The sequence below is a fragment of the Hemicordylus capensis genome, chromosome 3 (assembly GCF_027244095.1).
Source record: "Hemicordylus capensis ecotype Gifberg chromosome 3, rHemCap1.1.pri, whole genome shotgun sequence".
Lineage (NCBI taxonomy): Eukaryota > Metazoa > Chordata > Lepidosauria > Squamata > Cordylidae > Hemicordylus > Hemicordylus capensis.
This window is the reverse complement of record NC_069659.1, coordinates 281774582-281794926: the sequence shown is the minus strand read 5'-3', so window position 1 is coordinate 281794926 and position 20345 is coordinate 281774582. Positions and strand designations below refer to the sequence as shown.

General features: G+C 41.5%; 1 protein-coding gene across 5 annotated transcripts in view; it reads left to right on the top strand.

Annotated features, from left to right (window-relative positions):
• Positions 1-20345, top strand: part of SLK (STE20 like kinase) — an 80653-nt gene that overhangs the window by 16706 nt on the left and 43602 nt on the right. For all 5 annotated transcript variants that reach the window (XM_053305673.1, XM_053305674.1, XM_053305669.1 and 2 more), the window contains exons 3-8: positions 8796-8960; positions 10364-10412; positions 13592-13741; positions 15421-15493; positions 17317-17511; positions 18114-18195. In XM_053305673.1, coding sequence (XP_053161648.1) covers positions 8796-8960; positions 10364-10412; positions 13592-13741; positions 15421-15493; positions 17317-17511; positions 18114-18195 — 714 coding nt within the window. The remainder of the gene's footprint in view (positions 1-8795; positions 8961-10363; positions 10413-13591; positions 13742-15420; positions 15494-17316; positions 17512-18113; positions 18196-20345) is intronic.

The following is a 20345-nucleotide window of genomic DNA, read 5'->3' as shown; positions in this document are numbered from 1 at the left end:
GGTCCGGCACTGGGGTGGGGGGTTCTAATAAGAAATAGGGGGGCGTTACTCACCCCGGAGACAACCACGCCATATTTCACTGAGCACTGAGTAAAGTTTCTTTTAAAAAACGAGCGGCAGGAGAACTCCCTGATGTCCCCTTCCCCGGCTGGGCTGCAAATGGCTTCTAAGAAGCCTTTTGCGCACGCGCGCAAAAGGCTTCTTAGAAGTCATTTGCCGCCCAGCCGGGGAAGGGGAAGGGAGGGACGGCAGGGAGCTCTCCTGCCGAGTGCTGATCTTTTGTAAGGGAAAGGGAAAGGGACGGCAGGGGTCCCCTTGGGGGCTGCAGGGGACTTGAAGGGGGCGGCCGCCAGCCGAGCGGGTCTTTGAAGGGGGCGGCAGGGACTGGGTGCTGTTCTGCCGCCCAATTCTGAATTCAAAACGAGGAGCCGCGGCGCCGAGCAGGGAAGGAAGCGGGCGGCAGGGAGATATCCTGCCGCCCGAGTGCTCAGTGAAATACGGCGTGGTTGTCTCCGGGGTGAGTAACGCCCCCCCATTTCTTATTGGAACCCCCCACCCCATCCTCCCGAACCAAAACCACCCCGTGTCCGGACCAGTCTGGAGGCCTTTAGAATGGCCTCCAAACCGGTCCATGCACATGACTAGAGGGCTCCATGTGTTATAATAATCTAAAATTTAATTCAGTCCAACCCCATATCTCACTTCTCAACATTTCTTATCCTAGTCTTATTAGCTAGAAAACAATACTTCGCCACGTTATAAGATACTACATCCCAATGGTCTGGCAAAAGTAATTCCAGATAGACCTGCTCAGAACAACTGCGGTATGCTGTTAAAAAGGACATGTATATCTCTCCCACAAAGTTAGATAAAACTGACAATTCAAGATAACATGGGCCTTTGACTCCACTTCCCCAGAACCCCTATAAGGAGTGTGTCTGCCCTTGTGGATCTTACAGTATCTTCCCTCCCAGACAGCCGTTTCTAAGGCATTACACCAGGCCAGTGTCAGAGCCCTCCAGAAACTAGGTACTAATATCTTATTAAGTATCTTGCTGGGCCAGACAGTGATGTTTGATTTCCTAAATAGGTGTCAACCCCTGTCTGGCTTCTGTCCATCTGTTTCTCCATATCCATAATGCGTTGGCGCAGACATGATCTCGCTCTCCCATAGCCCAAGACAACCAAAGCATCGCTGGAGAAGCCATAGTGATTCAACCCCTTTTTCACATAATATTTCCACCTAGACCTATACATATCATTTGACAAGATGTTCTTGTCATCTTGCAGAGTTAAACATATGAAGCATCCTTATGCTGATTTAGACCACTGGTTTATCTGGCAAAGTATGGTTTACATTGACTGGTGACAACAGGTATCTGGAGAGACCAAGGATAGAACCTGGGACTTTCTGCTTGCAAAGCTTGTGCTCTGCAACCGAGTTGTGGCCTCTCCCTGAATTCATGCACAGATGAAAGATCCCTGCATGGATTCAAAGGTCTTGTTCTGCAGAGATGGTTCTGTTGACCTACCAGTTCATCTTATTGGGATGTTCTACCAGACTGTTTAACTGGTTCCAGTTGTATGAGCAATATAGGAATGGGAGTGCAAAGTAAAAGAGCAAAGTTATGACAGGTACACAGAATCTTCAAGTGTCGGGCCTTTCAAGTGTCAGACATGAAAGCATTAATGAAAGTGTCAGACATGAAAGCACCTTAAAGGGGCAATCATTCACACCATACTTCTCATTTGCCTCTATTCTCCTTTCATCTCTTCCATCAGTTTTTCCATCACCAGTTCTTTCCTGGCACGGTTCCAGTGGTGGAGTAGTGCTTGGCACTGGATGGTGCTTTGAAAACTATGCCTACAACCAGTGTTCCCTTTAACAGGGATTCCCAGATGTTGTTCACTACAACACCCACAATCCCCAGCCATTTTCAGTTGTGGATTGTGGGAGTTGTAGTGAACATCATCTGGGAATCCAAAAGGTCATGCTTTTGTAAGGCTTATGCTCCAAACTGTCATGCTTTTGTAAGGCTTATGGGGAAGACAAAAAAAGCCATGCACAACTCGTCCTGTTTAAAACAGTGGTGCAGTGAAAGGTGTGAGTGACAGAGAGAATCTTGTAGCATTAAAGATACTGGCTCCGAAACCAGAGGGGGAAATGAAATAGGCACAGCTTGTGTAGTGTTGCTCTGTTATGAAGTAACAAAAGAAAAATAGGGCCACACGTGTACTAAGGACAAAAAACAACAAACCATGTGAGTACAGAAAAATATCCAATTGTGAATATAAAACTTCCAAAATAAATAACTATGTTTATAAATAATCATGGAATTAGTAATAATGCATATATCCAATATCTAAATCCAAGGATTGTGCTATACAGCACCCAAAAGCTCTTATATGGGTATGAGAATAGGTACTGCACAAAAAAGATTTAGATCTTGGATATATGTATTATTACTAATTTCATGATTATTTATAAACATTTTGGAAGTTTTGTATTCACGGTTGGATATTTTTCTGTACTCACATGGTTTGTTGTTTTTTGTCCCTGTTATGAAGAAGAGTAACACTATGAATACTGCATATGCAGCTCTACTTTGACTCCATTAAAGTTACCTGAATGCATTTTGGGAAAGTAAGTTTCTGCACCTAGATTTCTCAGCCCTTTGGTTCTCAAATTATAATTATATTTATATATATTTTCAGTCTGCCACGATGCATGTATTTTATTATGTAAAATATTTATACCCCACCCATCCGGTGCACTACTGCTCTGGGGCAGCTTACAATATTAATAAAATAGATACAATATATAATTTAAAATTAAAAAAATTTAAAGACTATGATAAATCCACAAATTAAAATGACTTGAAAGAAAGAAATTGAAATTAAAAGTTATCAATAAAAAGCTGAGCAAATGTGTCATGACTGCTGGCTTTATTTTGTGCTACAGTTATTTTAGGCTGATGGTGGCTGATGAGATGAAGGGAAAGAATAAACAGTCTATATGCAGGAAGGGTATTGCCCTGGCTCTTGTCATTTTTATGATAGTATGTTTACCAGATCCTTGACAGATGTAGCAGACTTAACCGGAAACACAGATGGAGGGAAAGTTTGGTGTTACATGTGAAAATGCTTAGAAGGCTATTTCCTGGAAAACAAATGGTGATGGAAAAACTGTGCTGCTAGGAGGGATGGAGGTTTGGAAGGATATAAAGTAAAGTTTTGCCATCAAGTTGGTGTTGACTCCTGGCGACCACAGAGCCATGTGGTTTTCTTTGGTAGAATACCAGAGTGGTTTACCATTGCCATAAGAACAGCCCTGCTGGATCAGGCACAATGCCCATCTAGTCCAGCATCCTGTTTCACACAGTGGCCCACCAGATGCCTCTGGGGAGCCCACAGGCAAGAGGTATGTGCATGTCCTCTCTCCTGCTGTTGCTCCCCTGCAACTGGTATTGAGAGGTATTGTGCCTCTGAAGCTGGAGATGGCCCACAGCCATCAGACTAGTAGCTATTGGTAGAACTGTTCTCTATGAATCTGTTTAAACCCTTTTAAAGCCATCCAAGCTGGGGCCATCACCACATCCCAAGGCAGGGAATTCCATAGATTAATTATGCGCTGTGTGAAAAGGTACTTCCTCTTGTCGGTCCTAAATTTCTCAACCTTCAGTTTCATGGGGTGGCCGCTGGTTCTAGTGTTATGAGAGAGGGAGAAAATTTTCTCTGTCCACTCCATGTATAATTTTATGCACTTTGATCATGGCTCTCCTTAGTTGCCTCTTTTCCGAGGTAAACAGCCCCAGATGCTGTAGCCTAGCCTCATAAGGAAGGTGCTCCAGGCCCCTGATTATTTTGGTTGCCCTCTTCTGCACCTTTCCCAGTACTCCAGATGTGGCCGCACTATAGATTCGTATAAGGGCATTATAATATTAGCATTTTTATTTTTAATCCCTCTCCTAATGATTCCTAGCATGGAATTAGTTTTTTTCACAGCTGCCGCGCACCGAGACGACATTCAATGAGCTGTCTACCATGACCCCAAGATCTCTCTTCTGGTCAGTCACCAACAGTTCAGATCCCATCAAGCATATATGCGAAGTTGGTGTTTTTTGCCCCAGTGTGCATCACTTTACACTTGCTTATATTGAACCGCATTTTCCATTTTGTCTCCCACTCCTCCAGTATTTGGAGTTCCTCACAATCTGTTGTGGATTTCACTACCCTGAATAGTTTAGTGTCATCTGCAAATTTGGCCACTTCACTGGTCACCCCAACTTCTAGATCATTTATGAACAAGTTAAAGAGCACTGGTCCCAGTACCAAACCCTGGAGGACCCCACTTCCTACCTATCTCTGTTGTAAAAACTGTCCATTTATTCCTACTCTCTGTATCCTGTCCTTCAACCAGTTACCGATCCACACATGAACCTGTCCCCTTATTCCATGACTGCTAAGTTTACCCAAGAGCTTTTGGTGGTGAACTTTATCAAAAGCTGCATCTCCCGTGCAGTATGAGATGATGCCTTTCATCATTTTCCTATATTGCTGCTGCCAGATATAGGTGTTTCCCATAGTCTGGGAAACATACCAGCGGGGATTCGAACCAGCAACCTCTTGCTCTCTAGGCAAGCTACTTCTCTAGGCGGGATACACAAGACAAAAAATGGGCAAGGGGATGCCCTGTGTCATGAGACTTGTAATTGGGGCCAAACTTGATATTACTTTATGCAAGTGACTAGGGCTAGCCTGTTTTATTCAGTACATAGCTGAATTAAGGCCTGCAATAGATTCGAACCAGCAACCTCTTGCTCTCTAGGCAAGCTACTTCTCTAGGCGGGATACACAAGACAAAAAATGGGCAAGGGGATGCCCTGTGTCATGAGACTTGTAATTGGGGCCAAACTTGATATTACTTTATGCAAGTGACTAGGGCTAGCCTGTTTTATTCAGTACATAGCTGAATTAAGGCCTGCAATAGATCAGGACCATGGTATAGGGAGGCTTTGCCCTGCCATATCCTTGATCCAGATTGTCCCCACAACCGCTGCTGTTTGCTCTGGGAGGATGATGTTTTCATTGATACCAGTGGGAGCGTCCCCCCCCCCCCGCCCCGCAAGCAAATCACAATGGGAAGAGTCCACACTGGGAATGTATCAGAGGGTTAAATACATGCCACACATACCACATACACTGCATTCCCAATTGATGGCTGCTGAACTGGCTGCTACTTAGTGAATAAAAACAAGAATATCAATCATAATCATGTACTTAAAGTAACTTCTAGTTGGACTCTTCAACTGTGAGGCTGTTCTCATGTGCAGCCAAGACTGGGCTTAGCTGGGCATGAGACCCCGCAAGAGCTCACTGGCTGTGGGTGATGCCACAGGGCGACCTGCCTCTTAAACAGGGTTAAGGGAGTCAGTGCTTCCTTAACCCTGTTTCCTTGACTGGGTGCAGTGCTGGCTGCTTTTAGCTGGCTCTGTAACACTGACGGGCATCCGCCCATCGCTGCGGGGATCCCCACAATACGCTGTGCACTTGTGCAGTGCATTGTGGGATTTCCAGAGGCCAGGATGACGTATCTCGGCCTCTGACCCTCTTTACTGCTGGGGGCAGCCAGGATCCATTTGGGTGGGTGATCAGCGTGGACCCAACGATTATCTGCAGAGGTAGTAGGTCTTCCTCCCTTGGTGCCTGGTAGCCCTTCTCAGTGATTGTGAGAAAGGGCCCTGTGTATCTCCCCTCACCCAATAAAATTGATTGTTTTGTTCTATCATTCTCGCAATATCATAGTTTTCCGACATGGGAGAAGACACTTAAACTACATAGTGATCACTTGAAGTTTTTAAGGTTGATAATTGCAGATGCAATTATAACACTTGCAGAAATATGCCTAGGTATGTTTCCTTTGTGCACAGAGATGTAATAGATTAGGTCACTTATTTTCTATTTATGTTAAGAACTCAAACTGATATAACCACAATTGTTGCCAGCACACAAAATAGAACTTGCTGCTTCCTGGTTGAAAGCAAAATTAAGGGCTGCCTTCCCAAACCTGGAAAATTGGTACAGTGGCCAAGGCCTTGGCCATCAGTGAAAAGTTCAGTGTGGCTTGGCCCAGGCCTCTCATCTTCCCCAGTTCTGCATGCAAATGCTGCTAGCCAAGCCATGCTTATGCTATTCAGGTGAGGCAGCAAAGAAAGGAGATGGCTGCATGCATATCCATGCATACCTACTGCTGCAGCATTTGGGCAGGCTGGAGAAGATGATCAAGCAAATGTGGCCATGCAGCATGCTGCTCTTGGTCGTGTGTGTGTGTGTGTGTGTGTGTGTGTGTGTGTGTGTGTGTGTGTTGGTGGGGTGGGTAGCTGTCTGCCCATTGTGTGAGCTGGGCAACCATTGCAGTCGCCCACCTGAGAGGCTCAGGAAATTTTGCTTTGTCCTTGTCTCACCTTTACCAAGTACAGGTGAAACTCGGAAAATTAGAATATCGTGTAAAAGTCCATTAATTTCAGTAATGCAAATTAAAAGGTGAAACTGATATATGAGACAGACGCATTACATGCAAAGTGAGATAAGTCAAGCCTTAATTTGTTATAATTGTGATGATCATGGCGTACAGCTCATGAAATCCCCAAATCCACAATCTCAGAAAATTAGAATATTACATGGAACCAATAAGACAAGGATTGAAGAATAGAACAATATCGGACCTCTGAAAAGTATAAGCATGCATATGTATTCAGTACTTGGTTTGGGCCCATTTTGCAGCAATTACTGCCTCACTGCGGCGTGGCATGGATGCTATCAGCCTGTGGCACTGATGAGGTATTATGGAAGACCAGAATGCTTCATTAGCGGCCTTCAGCAATTCTGCAGTGTTTGGTCTCATGTCTCTCATCCTTCTCTTGGCAATGCCCCATAGATTCTCTATGGGGTCAGGTCAGGCGAGTTTGCTGGCCAATCAAGCACAGTACACTGTATACTTTTCAGAGGTCCGATATTGTTCTATTCTTCAATCCTTGTCTTATTGGTTCCATGTAATATTCTAATTTTCTGAGATTGTGGATTTGGGGTTTTCATGAGCTGTACGCCATGATCATCACAATTATAACAAATTAAGGCATGACTTATCTCGCTTTGCATGTAATGCGTCTGTCTCATATATCAGTTTCACCTTTTAATTTGCATTACTGAAATTAATGGACTTTTGCACAATATTCTAATTTTCCGAGTTTCACCTGTAGCTACCTCCACCCCCCCCCCCCACTCCCGTTGCTGCGTTTTTGGTTACTCTTCAGAGGGAAACCTTGTTTCTCTGATTTCCTGGTGATAAAAGGTAAAAATGGGCCATTTTTCATCTTGATCTAAGATGAATGTAAATGAATCCATAGATGTACTGAAAAATAAGTGAGGAAAGCAACATCTTTAAACATGCATTATAAACATATTCTTTACCATTTTGAAAACATAATTTCATGGATTTTACGTAGCCATAATTAGGAGGAAGTTAAAAAAAACAACCCACAATAATATACTGGCAAATGTGCTGCTAATGCTGTGGTTGTTGAAACAGAAACTTCATTCAAAACAGAAGCACATAATAGCCATGAAGATATTGGCAGCTCAGAATGAGTCCCACTTACGCTGTTGTCACTGTGTTTGCAGTCTGTCTTCTCTAGCCCCATCCCCTTCTCCCAAAGGATTATGGAGGAAGATACTGTTTCGCTTTTATTGTTGGTGTTTCTCTCTTCTTTAGATGAACATAACAGTGTCACAGCTTTGTCATGTATGTTTTCTGTCATAAGAGTACTTTTTGCTCTTTATTTAAAATTTATTTTATTTATTTTTCCTTTATTTAAAATTTAGCAACTTTAGCTTTTGAGGTCTGATTTTTCATTGGTGAGGTTCTGCAAGACTCTGAACTTCTGTGTGATGCTAAAGAGTTAGGCATGCCTGTCATCACCTTAATTACTTTGCCTCATCACTCATAAAAGGTAAAGTGTGCCATCAAGTTGACTTCGACTCCTGGCATCCACAGAGCCCTGTGGTTTTCCTTTGGTGATAAAAGGTAAAAGGAGGGTTTTACCATTGCCATCTCCCACGCAGGATGAGATGATGCCTTTCAGCACCTTCCTATATCACTGCTGCCCGATATAGGTGTTCCCCATAGTCTGGGAAACATACCAGCGTGGATTTGAACCAACAACCTTCTGCTTGTTCGTCAAGCATTTCCCCACTGCACCACTTAAGGTGACGCTCATCACTCATAGGGCACATCTAAAACTCTTCAGAGTACAGTAGTTAAAACTGGATTTTGTGCCCAAAGTAGTATGCATGTTGCTGTTTTTGTCTTATGCAGTGTTTTCAATCTTCATGGAACTAGCTCTAGGATTAATCTGGAATAAAAATACACCTCTGTATTCAGATCTGGAGAAAACATGTGTAAGACTGCCTCTCAAATGCAGATCATTTCCCCCTTCTCATAGTAGCCTTCATGCTGGAGGGCTGGCAAGCAGTTTCTCTAAAATGGGAAGCAGGTGCAAATGTTAAGACTTTTCTTTCCTGTAGCCAGGGGTTCCACCAGCAATAGAAAAGTGGGGACAGGGAGTGAGAAAGGAATGGGGGCGGGGAGGTTCCCTTCTTCTCCAAGTCTGACTGTCTACCTACTATGAATGTTCACAGGTTACCTGTTGCCCAAATATGAGAAAATATACAACATGTCTGCAGTATAATTGAGTGAAATAAGTAATTTAAAGCTTTGCTACAACTACCTCTTACAGGCTCAAAACAAAGAAACAAAAGTCCTTGCTGCTGCAAAGGTGATTGATACTAAATCTGAGGAAGAACTTGAAGACTACATGGTTGAAATTGATATCCTAGCATCCTGTGATCATCCCAATATCGTCAAACTCCTAGATGCTTTTTATTATGAAAATAATCTTTGGGTAGGTGTTTTAAGCTACGTGCCTTACAGAAATATGTAGCTGTATATATCATGTCTAATCCATGCAGAACCTATTACAGTATTTTGTTTATTTATCATATTTTATACCACCTGATATAGACATCAGCACAGATTAAAATACACAAAATAATTACAATAGTAGCATAAAACAGAAATAAACAGTAGCTTAAAACAATTATTAAAACAAATTATTAAAATTCTAATTAAAAGCCTATGAGAACAGGTGAGTCTTGAGGGTCTTCCTGAAAACAGAGAAGGAGATGTTCTTATTTCAACAGGGAACATATTCCAAAGCCCCAGGGCAGCCACAGAGAAAGCCTGGTCCTGGGTCGCCACCAAATGAGCTGGTGGCAACCCTAACCGGACCTCTCCAGAAGATCATAACATGAGGCAGTGTTCATGACAAAGGAGGCACTCTCTTAAATAGCCAGGACCCAAGCCATTAAGGGCTTTATTGGTAATAAACAGCACTTTGTATTTCACCCAGAAACATATTGGCAGCCAGTGCAGTTCCCTCAAAACCGGTGTTATGTGGTCCCTTTGAGTTGTCCCAGAGACCAATCTGGCTGCCGCATTCTGTACCAATTGTTTCTGGATTATGTACAAAGGCAGCCCCATATAGAGTGCATTACAGTAGTCAAGCCATTACCTCCAGAAATGACCATTTACCTTTATTAGTGCAATTTGTGGCAATAACCTTTGCAGAAGTAGCATGGTGAGCCGTCTGTGTACTCCTGGCTTCAGGGTGGTTTCTGTTGTGAAAACGTTGGGTCGCTTTCCTTAAAGTGGGGAGATGAAGGGTAGAGGCACTCTGCCCTAATGATTTTTGTAAGTTTATTATTTATTATTTGTGTATGTATTTGATTTCTATACTGCCCTTCCGAAAATGGCTCAGGGCAGTTTACATTAAAGTTGGGAGAAACCCTTCCACAGAGCTTCAGGCTTTCGCAAATGTGTTCACTGTTGGAAAGGAGGAATCTTTTTCTGGAGAATTGCATTTATGAATGAGCACTAAGGGAGAGGATCATTAAAAAAAACAAATTAAAATCATTTTAAAAAATGAAGTGTTTAGCTAGGCCTGGGGGGAAAATTCAAGCAATATTTGATGAAAATATCTTATGTCATGTAAGACACACAAAGTATGCACCAGTAACAGCCACTGGAAGGATGCTGTGCTGGAGCTGAATAGAATCTGTGGCTTTCCCCCGCTAAAGATAAGAAAACCACCACTTTGAAATATGCCTCTTTGTCCAGTTAGCAGGGACTGTCTAAGAGTGTTAGTACATTTCCATAGGGGGATTTTGATATCATTTCTGTGTTCTGATGATGCAGCTAATACTTAATTTCAATCTCTATACTTTTGTTGTTGTTGTCTATATGCAGATCCTGATTGAATTCTGTGCTGGTGGTGCTGTAGATGCTGTGATGTTAGGCAAGTACAATGTACTTTATGCAGTAGATTAGATTCAATGTTCTATGTTCATGATGACATAAGGCGGCTATTCTGTGTTTTTCAAACTGTTGTTTTTTTTAAAAAACCTTCAAACGACTGTTCTCATTGCAAAGTACAAACATCATAGAACACTTTAAAACTACAAACATAAAACACCAAAAACACCCAGCAGCCATCAAGTAATCTAAATAACTTTCAAATGGTCTCAGCAGCTAAAAGCCTTCTGAAATAGATTTCACAGTTTCTTGGGCCATAAGGGGAAAACAGTTCCTAACATTGCTCAGGAAGGTGATTCCAAAGCCTTGGGGCATTGGTGGTGAAGATCTGTTCCTTGGATTTGATTATTGTATATATTGATATATATTGCAATGAGGGTGTATGTAACAAGACCTGACCAGCCTACTGCAACCAGCACAGAAGTCCCATGTAAGATAGACAGTCTCTGAGGTAAGGTATGCCCATCCCAGACCATGAAGGTCTTTAAAGATGTGCACCCAGCTCTTGACTTTTGTGTCCAGAAGCTCACAAGCAATCACTGTGGTTCTTGTAGAACCATTCGAATATGTTTTCCTCTCCCAGGTTCATCAGAAGACAAGCTATGGCACTCTGCTTAAGTTGTAGCTTCTGAGATGTCCTAAATATCAGCCCCATATAAATCCTAGAGTTTACAAAAGTGTGTATAGCCTGGCGAGATCTTGGAACACCAAAAAGGAATGGAGATTGCTCAACAAATTCAGTTGATAAAAACATTGGCCAGGAGCACTTTTATCCAGGAAGAAAGCAAGGTCCAGGTTGTTGCCGTATCCCTCAGGCTCCAAACCTGCCCATATGGGATGATTGCTATCCCATCTATCAAAAGCATGACCGCTCTCACAAGAAATTTGGATCACCCACCAGCATCACCTCTGTCTTATTTAGATAAACTAACCAGCTGGTTATGCAATATCAAATGAAGGGTTTTTTTGTTGAACTTAATAGCCACCTGTTACAAGTTTATAAAGCAGTGTGCATTTAACAAAACAACACACAAATTAAAACAATTAAAAATATCACACAACAAAAACACCAGCAAAGCTGAATCCTAAAAAACCAGGAATCACTATAAATCAGCAGCTGCCGAAAGAGGAATGTTTTTACTCGGCAGAAAAACCAACAGTAGAGGTCACTGGCAGGAGAGACAGCCATAATCTGGATGCCGCAATATAGAAGACCCTGTCTGGGTCATTGCCAAAAGTGTCTTTGATAGAGGTCCTAGAGCAGTGTCTCTTCCCACCCCCCAAATATCTTAACGTATGGGCAGATTCATAGGGAAAGAAAACCGTTCTCTGTGTTCAGTATGATATGCATCCGTGTTTCGCAAAACGTGTGCTCTGAGGGCAGTGCTAATGGACCATGGGGCTGCAATTTGCAGGGACTTGGACTAGCAACAGCACTCTTAATATAGAGTCTCCTCCTCCACAGCCAGTGCTCAGCTTAAATGTCAAGCATCCCAGTAGTGTTGGTTGTGACCTGTCCTGGAATAAAATGCAATAATGACCAGCAAGAGTAAAGGCTCCACTTAACACTAGGGCCAACACAACTTCTGGAGCTTTTCTCTCTCATTTTGACTCAGAGTGGGAAGATTGAGCCAGGAGTCCAGCTTAACTTCTAGAGTTCTAGTAGCTAGCAGTGTTGGTTCCTCACTGAACTGCCCCGCCTTCATTTCATTTATTCATTTCATTTATTCGATTTCTATACCGCCCTTCCAAAAATGGCTCAGGGCGGTTTACACAGAGAAATAATAAATAAATAAGATGGCTCCCTGTTCCCAAAGGGCTCACAATCTAAAACAAACATAATTTATTTTATGTTTTAAAGAAAGAAAGAAAGACACCAGCAACATTCACTGGAAGTACTGTGCTGGGGGTGGATAGGGCCAGTTACTCTCCCTCTGCTAAATAAAGAGAATTGCCACTTTCAAAGGTGCCTCTTTGCCAAGTTAGCAGGGGTTATGTCTGGTGTTTAACATACAGTTTTTCAGATATAAAATGGAAGGTGCAGCCAGTTCTAATCCAGGAAAAAAGCATCCCTTGCTTGTAATTATTTGGGTAATAAATGGTATTCACTTTTCACAGTTGAATAATTGTATTTTTAATGGCTGACATTAAGTGCTTGTATAATGAGTGACATGCTGTTAGTGCAAGAAGATCGCGTAGTGCTAAACATGGGTATTTGTAGAATTATGCTGTAGTGCTCTTGCACAGAAGTTCCTGTTAAAACAAGTACGGTATGCTACAGGTTGCACAAGCATGCATACGTTAGTAGCCCAACACTAGTCTGGAATGCTATCTTCAAGAAGCTAGTGCAAGTAACCAGTGCAAAGGTTTGCTGTAGCACAACCACCTTCCACAAGCATTTTGTTAAGTTGTCGGCCAGTGCTTTCTCATACATTAGTCTGATTGGATTTGTAAATATGTAGCATGATCCTGAAAACAAAAAAAGTGCACAAAGCACGATGCAGCAGGCTGCTGTATTTAAGGGGCAGCCTAAAAAGAAACTGATTCTCCTCCAGAAGAGATGCATATCAGACAGTATATAATACGATAAACAAAATAAGTAAAATTCTGTCACCCAGAGCCTAAAACATTTTCTGAACTAATTCTGCAGGCATGAATATCCATAACAAAACTATATCTGTTTAATATATTTATAGCCACATAATTCAAATTGCATAGATCCAAGAATACTACCTCTTTAATAAAATACTGCCTGTAAAATAAAATGAGGCATCGTTTTGAAATGTATGTAGATCTATGCATTATATCCTGAGTTGACTTTATGCAAATAGTGTTTCCATTCACATACGGGTGGGGGAGTGACTTTTGCTGGTTACCGCTTTCCCTTGGACAGCACCCCCATGTTGCATGCCTCCCTGAAGGACCCCAGGAATTGTTTTTCAGAGGCCCCAAAGGAGGCTCCTGTGGGGACAAGAGCATAGAGGAGTTGCACTGCAAGAACTGGGATATACATCTGTTTTGTTGACTGTTACAATCACCAGGTTTTATGTGCTTAAAAATATGAATACTGTATTAGCTTTTGTTGACTTATTCGAAAAATAAGCCATTATGCTTTCCTGTTGCAAAGGATAGCTTTTATATCTCAGTTTGTTTTTCCTGTAGAACTTGAGAGGCCACTAACAGAGTCACAGATCAGGGTAGTTTGCAGGCAGACACTTGAGGCACTGCACTATCTGCATGAAAACAAGATCATTCACAGAGATCTAAAAGCAGGCAATATTCTTTTCACATTGGATGGGGACATTAAACTAGGTGAGTATTCTACATTTTTATTTTTTAAATGGTACTACTGTAAAGGGAAATTTCTTGGGTTTTCTGGTGGTTGTTTTTTGACATTATTTGCATATCAAGATCCATAGCTTCCAGACAGGCATGGGTGAATTTTGTTAACCTGGAAAAATAAACAGAATAAGTAATTATTCTATATATGTTTGGCAAACCTTTTTGGATTTCAAAAGGAAGAGGTGCAGGCCTTATATTAATATTTTTAATTAATCTATATATTTAATTCTCCTGGGTGAGCCTTGGAATGTGTGTCCCGGTGCCCAGCTGATTGGCTGGGTGGTGGAGGCTCCTGATTGGCTGAGGTGCACCTAGGAGAATTGGTCGCGGGCTGCAGATTGGGGCAGAAGGTGGTGGGGAATAAGTAGCCGGCCCTAAAGAGCACACAGTTGTCTTGTGCGAGGTCGGCTAGTTATTTGCTAAAACCTGAGCAGTGGTATGACACTTCTGGCACACAAGTACAAATGCAAAAATGACCATAGTGGCTCAGTTAAATGATCTAACTCACCATTCTAAACACGTTGGCAAGGCACATGTCTGTGAATTACAAAGGAAGCATGATATCTGTATTCATCATCTGGTTTTAATCCTTGGCATCCAGCAGCAAGAGATACAGGCCCAGTCATATGCTGCCCATATGGTGTGGGTGCTGCTTTTGCATATTGTAGTCCTATCCTACTTCACAGGAAACATCATGGGATTTGTGGGTGACATGGTTGTTCCCCATGTGAGAAAGTAACCATACAGTCTGCCCTTCACATGTGATTGGCTTACCACTCGGAGGAGGCACCCGCTTGGCATGGAAATAATATTAGTAGGGGCTCAAAATCTCTGTCCATAAGGTGACATTTGGCACTTGTGATTATCATGGCTTGTAGTTGAACTTTTTAAAAACCATTGTTTCCTATCAAAGCATACTGTGACAGTGGGTTCAATAGACTAATTATAAAATGAATTCAGAAGTAATTCCTTTGGTCTTTGGGAACAAAACAAGGCTGCGGAGTATAAACATCAGTTTGAGTCAGTGAGCACTTAGTTCCTTCTGCTTCCAATAGTAAGTGATGGCAACGTTTTTGTTGCTTTAGAGCAGATCTAAAGCTCCTCTGAAGCCCAGTATGCCTACAGAGAGAGGAGCCCCCTGTTCTCTTCCTAAATCTGAAGCCTCCTATTTAGCTACACAGGTGTTCAGAAGCAGTGAAAAATCTCACTCCTTTAAACACCTCTGAGGTGTGACACAATGTCAGAGATGGACCCCTCCCTCACTCCATCGATCTCTTGTACTCACTAGGTTAAAAAGAGATCACTGCCACTTGCAAGTTTAAGAAACACTAATGTAATCTGTTGGAGATTATCCAAAATATATGCCTTCAAACTAAGCACTGTTAGGTAATGCCTATTTTGTGCTGTTAATTCCCCCCCCCCCCAAATAAATATTATTAAAAAATAAACTCTTCAGATCCAGTGATGTAGCCAGTAGTTTCCCCCTAACATTTTTAATTCCTCGGGGTGGGGAAGAGTGAAGGAGAATGAAGCATTAAGGCAAGAGGTAATGAGAGATTTTTTTCTGATTTAGGGAAGAAATGACATGGTGTTGAAGTAGAGATGTATGTTAATGTGACTCTAAATTAGCATTTCTTATTTGTTTGAAGCGGATTTTGGAGTGTCTGCTAAAAATACAAGGACAATACAGAGAAGAGATTCTTTCATTGGTACCCCTTATTGGTGAGTGAACCATCTTGTAAGCTTTTCTTAAGGATTAATTCAACATGTTGCTGTTATAGATTATTGTTGTTGTTGTTGTTGTTATTGTTTACACAGTCAGACAGGTGTTATTGACTGGTTTGTTTTATACAGACATTGAGTCCTTCCCAAGGACCTGGGATGGCTGAATTTTATTATCAGTATTGTTGCTGTTATTATTATAGATACGTCGCAGAATATAGGCTGTTCCCAGTAAAGTAGTTTTTTGTAATTGGCTGATGGTGATTTCTGTGGCCCCTATGGTGTTGAGGTGCTCTTCAAGTTGTTTTGGAATTGTACGTAGGGCGCCAATTACCACTGGGATTATTTTGGTCTTTTTCTGCCACAGCCTTTCAATTTCAATTTGTAGATCTTTGTATTTGGTGATTTTTTCTATTTCTTTTTCTTCTATTCTGCTATCCCCTGGTATTGCTATGTTGATTATTTTAACTTGTTTTTCTTTCTTCTCGACTACAGTTATATCTGGTGTATTGTGTGGCAGATGTTTGTCTGTTTGTAGTCAGAAGTCCCATAATATTTTTGCATCTTCATTTTCTACAACTTTTTCAGTTTTATGGTCCCACCAATGTTTGGCTACAGGTAGCTTGTATTTTTTGCAGATCTTTCAGTGTATCATCCCTGCTACCTTGTCATGCCTTTGTTTGTAGTCATTCTGTGTGATCTTTTTACATCAGCTGATTAGGTGGTCCACTGTTTCTTTATAAAGCCGCTTTCTTTGTAAAGTAGGCCTCGCTGTTTGTTGTTGATTTTTCAACTTTTGCTCTTATTGCATTTGTTCTTAGTGCTTGTTCTTGTGCAGTCTGTATTAAATTTCTTTAATTCTTTAAATTTCTTTATTAAATTAAGTTTCTTTCTTCAAGTTGCCATTCTTAAGCCATTGCCAGGTCTCAGTGATGTTTGATTTTCCACTTATATTGTGCAAATATTGACCATGCAGTGGCTTATTTCTCCATTTTTCTGCTCAGTTCTTGACTTGTTCTTTCTTGTAGGCCTGCTTTGTTTCATTGGTGTTTAATAGATTCTATTATTATTATTATTATTATTATTATTATTATTATTATTATCCACTTCTTAACAAACAAAATATTAGTGCTTTACATTGTGAGAGTTATGAGGGAATGGTTTCCTGTCCTAAAGGGGCTCACAATAAAAGCAAACACACACAAAGGTGATAGCATCAGCCATTTGAGAGGCACTTTGCTGGATTGAGTAAGGATAATTGCTCTCCCCTTGTTAAGTATGAGAGAACCACCGCTTTAAAAGGTGTATCTTTTTTCACTTTTCAGGATTAATTGCATATTAATCAAAGTAAAATGAAGTAAAATGACAATGCTGTTCAAACAAATTACCCTTTTTAGCCTACTTTCCAGTAGGCTTATGAGATCACCCGGCATTGATTGTGTGTGTCCCTCTATCAACTTTGCAATGCCTGGACCAATGTGAACCACATTTGGTACAGTTTAGGGACACCTCAGTGGCATAGTGTGTGATGATGTCATCCACCCCAATTCAAGATGACAGACACATGGACGTTTGCGGTGCAAGGGGGCTAACTTGTGAACTGCCTAACTGATTTGGACCGAATTTAGTCCAGTTGTAGGGATAGTGAAAGGAAGGTAGGCAGATTAGTTCTTACTAGAACGTGTTTATTTATTCATGTTAGTGTGACCTTAAAATGCATTAATGTAAGCAAAAGAGATTTTTATATAAAACTGTTCAAATTATGCTAGATGTTGATAATAATGCTTAACAATCTTTTTTTTTCTTTCCCACTTCCATTGTAGGATGGCTCCTGAAGTGGTAATGTGTGAAACATCTAAAGACAGGCCTTATGATTACAAGGCTGATGTTTGGTCTTTAGGTGTAACTTTAATAGAAATGGCTGAAATAGAACCACCGCACCATGAATTAAATCCAATGCGTGTTCTTCTGAAAATAGCAAAGTCAGATCCACCTTCCTTAGGACAACCCTCAAAATGGTACTTTTAACTTTTATTTTTAAAGCAAAATTTTGGTCAGTTCGCAAAAACAGTGCACATTTTTAGTATCAGAGGATGAAAATTGTCCTCTACCAGAGATGGGTAAGAGTCACATTAAGCCTAGTTGGATATACTCTAAGCCAGCTTTAATTAAACATAAGCAAACACTGCTAAAAAGAGAATCTGCTTGCTTCAAGCTGGGAATGTGGTAGCTATGCTTAACTATGGAAATATAGTACAACAAATTCCATTGCATCAGTTTTCATGAAATGATATAGTATACAATAATTTATTAATTATTCTATTAATCTTTCAAAGGAGACTGTCATATACCAAAAGTTTGTCTTAAAAATGTATTTTGTCTTTTATCTGAAAGTTATTTGATGTATTATTTCTTAAAACTTCAGTTTAATGACACAGACTTCAGTACTACTTTTCTGTTAAAATAATCTGAGATGTTGCAATTGATATTTTTTCACCCTCTTGCCTGTCCTGTTCTTATGCTGGCAGATAGATTATTACAGTTTTCCAAAGGAGAAACTGAAAAGATGATCATTATTCATTGTGTATAGCAGTTATTTATTTTAACTTATTTTTTGCAGGTCTGCTGACTTCAAAGACTTCTTAAAGAAATGTTTGGAAAAGAATGTAGATGCCAGGTGGAACACCGCTGAACTTCTCCAGGTAGGAAGAATAGTGTCTATTGTATCTCAATACTTTGGTGCTATATTTAGTATGCTTAATGTATAATTAAAAAGGATCTACTGAAGTTGTGAGCATATTTTAAAATGAAACTTCATATATTTAAAATGGATCATCAGAGAGACGAGTCCTCACAAGTTAGTAGACAGTTTATTTATGAAAGTATTTTCATAAATACATTTATGAAAGTATTTGTTTGCACCTGTTTGCGATATATTTGGGTTCACTGTTGCTCCTACTTGCCAGGATGCAGAAGAGGGCTAGCTCCCCTACTTCATAAAGTTGCTTGTCAATTAGCCTGAGAATGTTTCAGACAACACATGGAGAGAATAGTGTTAGTGGGGGAATAGTGTACACTTACTGGGAGCATAGGCTATCTTCTCTACTCTACCCACTCCCTAGGGATATGCACAGAACTGGCCAGGCTGGTTTGGTTAGAATCTGGACAGGATTCGAACTGACTTGGTCCGGTCTCTGGCTTGGCAGGCCAGCTCGGGTATACTTGTAAAGGGGAATCAGGTGAGGAAAGTAAGTAGAGGGGGATTCTCTAGCCTAAGCGGGAAGGGGGGAGCAAAAGGGGAATTTCTACCTTTTAATTTCCAAGCAGTGTGGACCTCGGCAACAGCAAATATATCAGTGACAGGGGGCTCCAGACCCCCTCCCCCGGCCTCTCAAATGACAGCCCGAGCCAGGCTAGTGATGCAAATCATGTGGTGATGCAAATGGCTTCTGCACATATGCAGAAGTCATAAAAATGGCCTCTGCACATGCGCAGACATCTGAACTGGGCTGCAGCCAGCCTGGGCTGTCATTTGGGACGCTAGAGGGGAGGGGTTGGAGAAGCCCCCACCGCCGATGTCTCTGCCGCCATCTGGAAATTAAAGGTAGAAATGCACCTTTCACTCGCCTCCCCCACATAGGCTAGGGAGCCCCCCTTTACAGGGGAATTCTCGCTGGCTTCCCCTTTACAAGTATACCTCAAACTGATTCTTAGAACCAGGCCCAGTCTGGTTTGAACTCAGACCAGCACTGGCGCAGTTCGAACTTGGATCGCCGAAACCTGAGTTGGTTTGATGTCGAGTCTGGCTCAAATTGAGCTGGCTCTCACATCACTACCACTCTGTGCTCTAGCCAATCTCCTCTTTTCAAATCCTGTCATGTCTAATTGCCAAACTGTCTTTTGAGAAATTCTTTAAAAAGTAGTTTAGCAAAAAATACTGTGGGTTTCTATGTGCCCCTTGGGAACTCAGCCTTTGTCTTTACACAAACAGTTAAAAATAAAAAAAGATTGCAGAGCAGCTTTTAAAATGACGCCTGGGTGATTTCTGACAGGAACTTGGTGGTATCTGATTTGGCAAGCAAAATCCCCTAAAGTTTTCAGATAAGCCATAAGAGTAGAACTAGGAGTAGAGCAGATGGAAACATATGACAACTGCTCAGAAATGTCAACTGTCATTAAGGAAGATAGCCAACTCCAGGTAAGATACTTGGCGTACAGGTTTACATACCAGTGCCAGAAGCCTCCAAGCCAAGATGGGTGAGCTGGTGCTTGGTTGCTAATGAAATTAAAGATATAATGGCCATAATGGAAACCTGGTGGAACAGTGAGAACCAGTGGGACACTTTTATTCTTGGATACAAATGCTACAGAAAGGACAGGGAGGGGCACGTTGGGGGTGGAGTAGCACTGTATAATTAAAGAAGGGATAGAATCCAACAAGCTAGAAAACATAGGAGGACCCGAGTCCTCCACAAAATCATTATGGGTGACAATAACTGGACTGAAAATAAATGTGTTACTAGGGACGTGCTACCACCCTTTGGATCAATACTCTGAGAGTGACCTGGAGTTGGAGAAGCAAATCAGAGAGGTGTCAAAGACAGAGAGCTGTAATAATAGTTGACTTCAATTACCCCCACATAGACTGGGCAAACTCACGTGGGTATTGAAAGAGACCAAATTTCTAGACATGCTGAATGACTGCCTTAGAACAGTTGGTCGTGGAACCAACCAGAAAGAAGGCGACCTTGGACTTAATCCTGAGTGGTGCCCAGGGCCTGGTGTGAGATGTCAGAGTTGTAGAACCATTTTGGAACGGTGACCATAGTGTGATCCAATTCACCTTATATGC